The 8586-nt window shown below is 36.5% G+C and overlaps 1 protein-coding gene across 1 annotated transcript; it reads left to right on the top strand.

Moving 5' to 3' along the window:
• Window positions 1-5425: 5425 nt before the first annotated feature.
• LOC131635252 (uncharacterized) lies at window positions 5426-7991 on the top strand. Its single transcript, XM_058905863.1, has 5 exons — window positions 5426-6581; window positions 6674-6815; window positions 7228-7396; window positions 7628-7718; window positions 7846-7991. Exons 1-5 carry the CDS (start codon window positions 5426-5428, stop codon window positions 7989-7991), a joined length of 1704 nt encoding a protein of 567 aa, XP_058761846.1.
• Window positions 7992-8586: the final 595 nt, after the last annotated feature.

Raw genomic sequence — 8586 nt, 5'->3', positions numbered from 1 at the left:
ATCTGGAAATTCAAATGAGTCAGATAGCACAACATCTCACTCCACAAGCACAAGGTACTCTTCCAAGCTCAACTGTGGCAAATCCAAAAAACCAAGAAAAAATTAATGCTGTTACAACAAGAAGTCAGAAAGCGCCAGAGCCCGAAGAAGAAGAAGAAATAGATGACAACTTAGTCATAGAGGTAGATCTAGAAGTTAGAGAAAATCCGAAAGAGCCTGAAGTAGTGATCTCACCGGTTAAGCCACTAGAAGAGAAAAATAAGAAAGAAACTAAACCGGTGGTCAAATTACCATTCCCCTCTAGAGTGGCCAAGAAGGATTCGAAAGAGAAGGATTTTGAGAAGTTTGCTGCAATGTTCAAGAAGTTAGAGATTAACTTACCTTTCTTTGAAGCACTTGAGAATATGCCTTTGTACAAGAAATTTATGAAAGAGGTAATTTCTAAGAAAAGACAAGTGGGAGATGAAACAGAAATTGTGACTGAAAAGTGTGGGAGAGTATCGCCAGCAAGGAAGATCCCCATTAAGAAGAAAGACCCTGGAGTGGTGGCAATACCGTGCACCATAAATGACAGAGTGTTCAAAAAGGTGCTAATTGATTCTGGTTCTAGTGTGAGTCTAATGCCATTGTCCATCTTCAAAAAGCTGGAGATTGGAAAAATAAGCGAGAGTGAAACAAAGTTGCAATTTGCGGATCGCACTATTAAGAATTCATATGGGATAGCCGAAGATGTAATGGTAGAGATTGACAAGTTTGTTTACCCAGTTGATTTCCACATCATGGACATTCCTGAGGATGATGAGACTCCAATCCTTCTTGGGCGACCCTTTCTGCTTACTAGTCGCTGCAATTTGGATATTGAAAAAGGGGAACTCGTAGTTAAATCATTTGATGAGGAGGTAACACTGAAGGTGTTAGAAGTCAAAGAAGAAGCTGCTGGTAGGAATAATCAATCTAAAGTTGGTATGATCAGAAGTGAGGGAGCCAGCAAAAGTCCACACCATTCCGAAAAAGTTTCAAGTATCATCTCTAAGGTGGCCTCAGCTCATACACCTATCATAAATTCTGCGTTCATTCAAGAAGTCAAAAAGAAGAAAAAAGAGGACAATCAAAGTGAGAAGATGAAAGTGGATAGTCGCTTGAAGAGAAAAGCAATCAGGTTTGGAAAAGTGACAAGCAACCAGGTTTGGAGGAGGAAGTATCCTCCTTAATTAAGGGTGATGGACCGTCGAGCCATGCGACGTTAAACGAAGCGCTTCGTGGGAGGCAACCCACGGTTTTAATAATGCGGTTTACTTTTTGTTTTGTTTTTTTTCAGAAAATAAAGAAAAGTGGGTCTCTTTGGTGAAAGCTAGGAAGCGAAAGCTGGAGGCGCAGTACCCTCTGTGAGTTCACCCTCGCTATCTCGAATTGAAACATTGAGGTCAATGTTTCGTTCAGGTGTGGGGGAGGTTCTTTTGTTTTTTATTGCTTTGCTTTCCGTTTTTGAATTTAGTTTGGTTGATTTGATTGTGTTCGTTTGTGTTACTTTTATGTTAAAGTATGTTTCTTTCAAGTTTGTATGGTGCAGTGCTGTCATTGTGTTACCAGGTTGGATACAAGTCGGAGGGGGGCAAATGACTAGATAGTGGTTGAACAACACATCTCACACTTGATCTCTACAGGCACCACGGAAGTTGGCACAATCAAAGAAAAGAAGGTTGGACGCAATGAGGAGAACACTGAACCAAGAGAGAGTATGGTGAACTTTGGAGGAAAGGAAATTGCAGAACACTTAGAGCACTGTGAAGCATGCAAGCTTAACCTACCCGGTGAGATGTCAGAGCCAAATTTATAACATCCTTATGAGAGCTCAGTCAGGTATGGCACTATTCACTTTGATTTTGCGTATTTTCTCATAACACAAGCACACTATGAAAGCACACACTGAGGCAAGTTTTTTCTCCGTAACCCCGAGCCTTTCTAACCATCCCGTATTCATGTTATCCATCGTTAACCCCCTTTGAGCCATAATAGTTGTTTTGTTTATTGTGTTAGTATGTTTATCACCCGTTATCTCATTGTGCATGTCATCGCTCGGTATTCATGATTAATCACTGGTAAGACACTAAAAGGATCTAAGTGTGGGGTTGTGAACCATTGAAAAGGGAGGCAAGAATATAAAAAAAAAAGAATATCATAAAAAAAAAAAGAAGAGAAAAAGATGAAGATGATCTTGTGAAAACAACAAAAAGAGGTTTAAATTTCAAAGAAAAAAAAAAAGAGATATTTGCCTCGGTCCACTTTTAATCTGAAAAAGGTTCACACCCCATTCTTATGATTCAAATCAAAATGAGTAGAGAAGTGAATCCTATGTAATGCCGAGCACCTAAACCATTTGTTACCCCGTTCTTTGTTTTCCCACCAAACCCAAGCCGCGTTACATCCCTAAGACCTCACAAAGTGTGTGTAATCTCTGTGTGTAGTGAGTTGAGAATTTATTCAAAGTTGAAAGTAATATGCATGCCTTGATTCTATGAGTGTAGACACTTTAACCCGGAGAGATTTTGTGAGAATGTGAAAAGCTTGCAGGTGAAAAGGGTGTTCGAAAGTGGGAATGCCATTGATAGTCTGAAGAAGGAAACTTTACACTCGATTGCTAAGTGTAGGAATCTTGCGAAAAACCTGGTTGTGTTGTGGAGAAAAGAGTCTCGTCGGTGACCTTTGTTTTGACTCGATACATCACTTGAGGACAAGCAATGAGATAAGTGTGGGGTTGTGATCGGTCACCATTTCTAGTAAGTTTCCGCACCTTTTCCGACTAAAAGTCATAATCTTGGTAATACTATGTGGCATTGTTATAGGTTTTGTTAGTAAGTTTCTTGTTTGTTGATTGTGTGATGTTGTTGCATGATTAGTGTGTTCTGAGTATTATTCAAGTGCCGTTTTATGCGTTGGTTGTTAGTTTGTGTGTGGTCAGGTTAATGCACGGGAGAGGTTGAAGTTATGGCGCGCACAAGCGAGAAAAGAAGCCAAAAAAGCCAAAACTCAGGTCAACACGGGCACCCGTGTGTGTGCACACGGCCGTGTCAAAAGATGGCTGGAAAGTTGGTTTTGGATAGAAAAACAGAGGTTTCACACGGGCACCCGTGTTTCTGCACACGGTCCGTGTGAAAAGCTGCGCAGAAAGTGAATTTGTGGTGCTGAAGCAGTTGACCAACACGGGCACCCGTGTTCCTGCACACGGTCCGTGTTGGTAGGCGCGGGCAGATTTCTAACTTTTGATATTTTGAAAGCCTTGAACTCATTAAGGGTACTTTGGACCTTTCGGATACGGGGGATGACTGCCAACACTACTAAAACCTAACAGGAAGAAGGAATGAGGCATCTTGGATCATTGAGCATAGAGAATTACAGAGAAAGAAGAGTCAAGGGTTTTGGAAGAGATCTTCAAGAGCACTCGCGATTGGAGATCATATCAACCGATAATTTCTTGTAATGACTTCAATTACTCTTGTTATTTTCTTAAACATTATGAGTAGCTAAACTATTTTATGCTAGGGTGATGTCCCTAAATCTTTTCATGTAATGACTTGTTAAAACCGTTGTGATGAATTTGATGTTTTTATAATTTGAGTTTATGATTCAAAGATTTTCATGCTTCATTGTATTGGAAAATATTTTGTTGATCTATGATTAGGGTTAGGCTTGACACACCACTCTAATGCGTTTTGAATCAAAACATTACCGGTAAATCGCTTAGGAATAAGGATTTCACCATAGTGATCATCCATTCTAGAACACGATGCATAATGCCTTAATACTAAAATCAATTATTGAGGAATTGAAATTGACTTTTAAGTATTAAGAAGTTCTCTACTAAGGAATTAGGGAAAACTATTTTATAGAATTGATACTCAATTGTGGTAACATCTTTTCATGAACAACGGTGTTTTCAAGGGGTTACATAAGATTTATACATCAACCTTAGCATGCTTTCTCATTTGTGGACCAAATAATCATTTACTTATCGTTTTTAATTATAAACAGTTAGTAGTTTCATCAAGCAAATCAAAAACCCAACAATAGCTTTTTGTTCAATTGAAATTCAGTACTGGCTTGTACTTTATTCGCAGTCCTTGTGATCGATACTTGGATTCAACTCCATTTTAATAACTACATCGGTAACAAAAGTAGTACACTTGCTATTTTCCGATCACATAACAACAACAACAACAACAATAATATAACTCGGTCACATATCCTCATCACACCGGTTATATTAATCCACACGGATACATCATCAAAATTGCCACTCAGGCGTTCATATTCACACAGCACACATATACCGTCAAAACATACTTGATTAGCAAATATCATTTCACAAAAATACATTTATGAAAATTCATTCAACCACTAACACACTCCTCCTTATCATAAAGCATACTCAAGGGTTCTCATAATACTTCAAACGGCGCGTAGAAACGACCCACGGTTCAAAAGATACAACAAAACGAAGTTCGGAAAAACAAAATTTCACACAGTCCGCTTGAGCTCCGCTCAGCGGACCCGGACAGAAAAATCACCAAACGAAAATACAGAACCTCCGCTCAGCGGACCCCCTCCGCTCAGCGGACCTGCGTAAACCCAGAAAAACTAGTTCTGCAACAGACCGTCTCAGCTCCCTCTAAACCATTCAAAACCCATTTAAACCTTCATCCCAACACCAATACAACACAAACATGCTATATATACACCTAATCCATGATTATCATATGGTTGGATCATCACATATTATCTTTGACCTATATTTCTTCATAAGCAAGAAAACATGGAGAAATGAAAAACAAACATGATCCATGGGAATATCTATCATCATAGTACACATACACACCACAAAATCAAGTTTATATCTTCAAAACTCACAAAACACACAATTTGCCATTGTTGAGCAAGCTTGGAAAAGAGGAAGAACAAGAACAAAGCATACAAAACTACAAGAACCATACAATCAAGATAAACTATATTCATCCCCCTTACCTTGGTTGGATTCTTGGCTCTAGCTTGGTTTGGATTCTACAACTCTCTTCTTCTCTTTGTTTTTCTCTTCTTTCTCTTCTCTTCCCAAGTTCTCTTTCTTTCTTTCTATCTCAAAATATCTCATTTTCTCTCTATATCAAAATATCTCTTTCTATTTCTCTACTTCTCATTTTCCCCCACTCAACTTTCATAAATTCTAATTTTGGCCAAAATGTCACTAAACATTAATTCTAACCAATTAACACCCAAAACATAATAATTACACACATGGAAAGTAATAAGTAAAATATTAACATAATTAATATTTACCGACTGACTCGACTCGAAAACGGTAAAATTAGGAAAATGTAGCAAACATCACAATTAATCAGAAAAACACATTTACGGGCGTTACACTCTTTGTTGTATGGGTGCTGGATATAAGGTTCCTACTATGCATGCCCTTCGTGGTAATTTGTTAAATAAGTGGGTTGATGACGTGAAGATACCGATAGAGCAATATCGTTCTATTTGGAAGGATACAGGTTGTACTCTTATGGAAGATGGATGGACTGATCGTTGTAGAAGAACTCTTATCAACTTTTTAGTTTATTTCCCCAAAGGAATTGTTTTCATAAAGTCTGTTGATGCCTCTGGTGCTTCTAAAACTGCAGAAACATTGTTTAAGCATTTCAAGGAAGTAGTGTTGTATGTTGGCCAGGAAAATGTTGTTCAAGTCGTTACAGATAATGCTACGAATTATGTTGCTGCTGGAAAGTTGTTGGAAAGGGAGTTTCCTAAGTTATTTTGGTCTCCTTGTGCAGCACACTGTATTAATTTGATGTTGCAAGACATGGGGAAATTAAAGGAAGTAAGTGAGACAGTGTCACAAGCTTCAAAAATTACCAAATACATATATAATCATTGTTTTGCTTTGTATTTGATGAGACAACATACAGGTGGAAGAGAAATACTTCGTCCTGCTCCAACCCGCTTTGCTACTAATTTCATTGCATTGCAAAGTATTCTGTCTCATAAAGATGCACTAAGAGTCATGGTAACATCCAAAGAGTGGACAACCACAACTTATTCCAAAGATTTCAAGGCAAAGCAATTTGTGGAACAAGTCTTAGACTCAAGCTTTTGGTCTAAATGTGCTGACATAGTGAAAATTACAGAACCTCTTGTACGTGTGTTGCGTATTGTTGATAGTGAAGATAAGCCGGCTATGGGATATCTCTATCGAGCTATGTATAAAGCAAGAGAGGAGATTGAGAAGAGGTTTAGAAGAAATAAGTTGAAAGTAGAGCCTTATTTGAAGATCTTGGATAATCGTTGGGATGCACAACTTCGGAAAAATCTCCATGCTGCTGGTTATTGGTTAAATCCATCTTGTAGATTTGGTCTGGAATATGAAAAAAACAAGTCCACCACCCAAGGCCTTTTGGATGTCATTGAAAAGTATGCTTATGATAGTAAGGACTTGCGATCTAAATTAACTGCTGAGATGAATTCATTCAAAAATTGTGAAGGTAGTTTTGGAAGGACAACAGCAGTAGAAAACCGAGATGAAGTTTTGCCAGGTAAAATTATATGATAAACTTTAAGCATTTTTGTACAATGTCAATATGCATTTTAAAATGTTTTCTAATTTATTTCACATGCATTATTCTAGATCAATGGTGGGACACTTATGGAACCGAAGCACCGAATTTGCAAAAGTTGGCTATTCGGATTTTGAGTCAAACCTGTAGTGCATCTGGTTGTGAACGAAATTGGAGTGTGTTTGAACACATTCATTCAAAAAATAGAAATAGGTTGGAGCATCAAAAGCTTAACGATCTTGTTTATGTTTGTTACAATTTACGGCTACAAAATAGGTATTGCACTTATTATGCTTTATATGCCATTGTTTTGATACTTGATGACATGAATATTGGTTTTATGGTTAAGAATATATGATATCGTTTTATAGGTAAGAATAATGCTATTGTTTGGTTTGTTTGGTTTATAAACAAGACTATTTTGTTCTTCTCTTGATGACATAAGAATATTGGTTCTATAGTTAAGAATATATGATTTTGTTTGGTTTATTAAGAATATTTTATGGTTCTATATTTAAGAATATATGATATTTCTTGGTTTGTTAATGGTTCTATATTTAAGAATATATGATATTTCTTGGTTTCTTAGATTTCTTGGTTTGACATTGCCGTTAATGATTTGTAGAACCAAGAAGAAACAAAATTATGATCCTATTAATTTTGAAACATTTGGTGATCATTCTAATTGGGTGTTGGAGGATTCCCCACCATTATTGACTATTGAGGAGGTGGAAGCGCTACGCAAAGATCTTGCTAGTATGACAATCCAACCTATTTCAAATGATATTGGTATGGTATTGATTTTTGTGATTACAATTATGTTATTTTAATTTCTTAACATTTAAGAATATATGATATTTCTTGGTTTGTTAATGGTTCTATATTTAAGAATATATGATATTTCTTGATTTCTTAGATTTCTTGGTTTGACATTGCCGTTAATGATTTGTAGAACCAAGAAGAAACAAAATTATGATCCTATTAATTTTGAAATATTTGGTGATCATTCTAATTGGGTGTTGGAGGATTCCCCACCATTATTGACTATTGAGGAGGTGGAAGCGCTACGCAAAGATCTTGCTAGTATGACAATCCAACCTATTTCAAATGATATTGGTATGGTATTGATTTTTGTGATTACAATTATGTTATTTTAATTTCTTAAAATATGTCGATTTCTAAACTCTTTAAATTGATGTTTTTATAGATGAATTAAATTTGGATGAGGTTGATGTTGAGTAAGATGCACCACTTAACTCCGGAGAAAACAACCAAAGTAATGATATCATTGACGGGGAAGATGTTGCAAATGCAATTGATTTTGCCGGAGATGGTTTTGATATTGAAGGAGATCCCAACATTGAGATAATTTTACCTCCTTGGAACTAAATTTAATAGATATTTGAGTGTTTTGGTTCTAAAGTATTCAATTAGTTTATGTTGCAATTAGACTTTGTAATATGTACTACTTTGTTATGTGTAATACTTATGTTTAAATTTGCACTAAATTTGTAATTTTTAAGTGCCGAGCAAACTATATTTGTGCTTTTTAAGAGCCTTAAACTATATGGATTATTAGTATTTTCAGCACCTTATGTACAACTTCTGAATTTGTGATTTTTAAGAGCCTTATTTATAGATTATGCTGTTAATGGATCAGCTCTTAAGTGCTAGTTATAATGTTTTTAGAGATTGAATGATCCGGTTCGACCTGTTTTATACCGGTTTAATGGATTATATAGTTTTATTATAATGACAGGTTTAATCCGGTTTGGTCATGCGGTTCGACCAGTGACCCAGTGGTTTGACCGATGAACCAGTGACCCAGTACCCTTACCAGTTTGATGACCGGTCCGGTTTTTAAAACATTGTGTTAGAGTTTGTGAGATGTAGTTAAATATTTATTTTGGAGGTGTGGTGTATTGGGAGCCTCAAAATGATTGAAGGTAAATTATATGTTTTAAGAATTTTCACACAGTATTAT

The sequence above is a fragment of the Vicia villosa genome, unplaced genomic scaffold (assembly GCF_029867415.1).
Source record: "Vicia villosa cultivar HV-30 ecotype Madison, WI unplaced genomic scaffold, Vvil1.0 ctg.001461F_1_1, whole genome shotgun sequence".
NCBI lineage: Eukaryota > Viridiplantae > Streptophyta > Magnoliopsida > Fabales > Fabaceae > Vicia > Vicia villosa.
The sequence above is the reverse complement of the archived record's forward strand: the minus strand, read 5'-3'. Positions and strand labels throughout refer to the sequence as shown.

Excerpts from the sequence above, each read along its gene's own strand:
- LOC131635252 (XM_058905863.1), top strand. The coding sequence starts at position 5,426 with ATGGGTGCTGGATATAAGGTTCCTACTATGCATGCCCTTCGTGGTAAT. Across the intron at positions 6,816-7,227 it reads CATTCAAAAAATAGAAATAG|AACCAAGAAGAAACAAAATT; the intron begins GTTGGAGCATCA and ends AATGATTTGTAG. Across the intron at positions 7,397-7,627 it reads TTTCAAATGATATTGGTATG|GATTCCCCACCATTATTGAC; the intron begins GTATTGATTTTT and ends TGGGTGTTGGAG.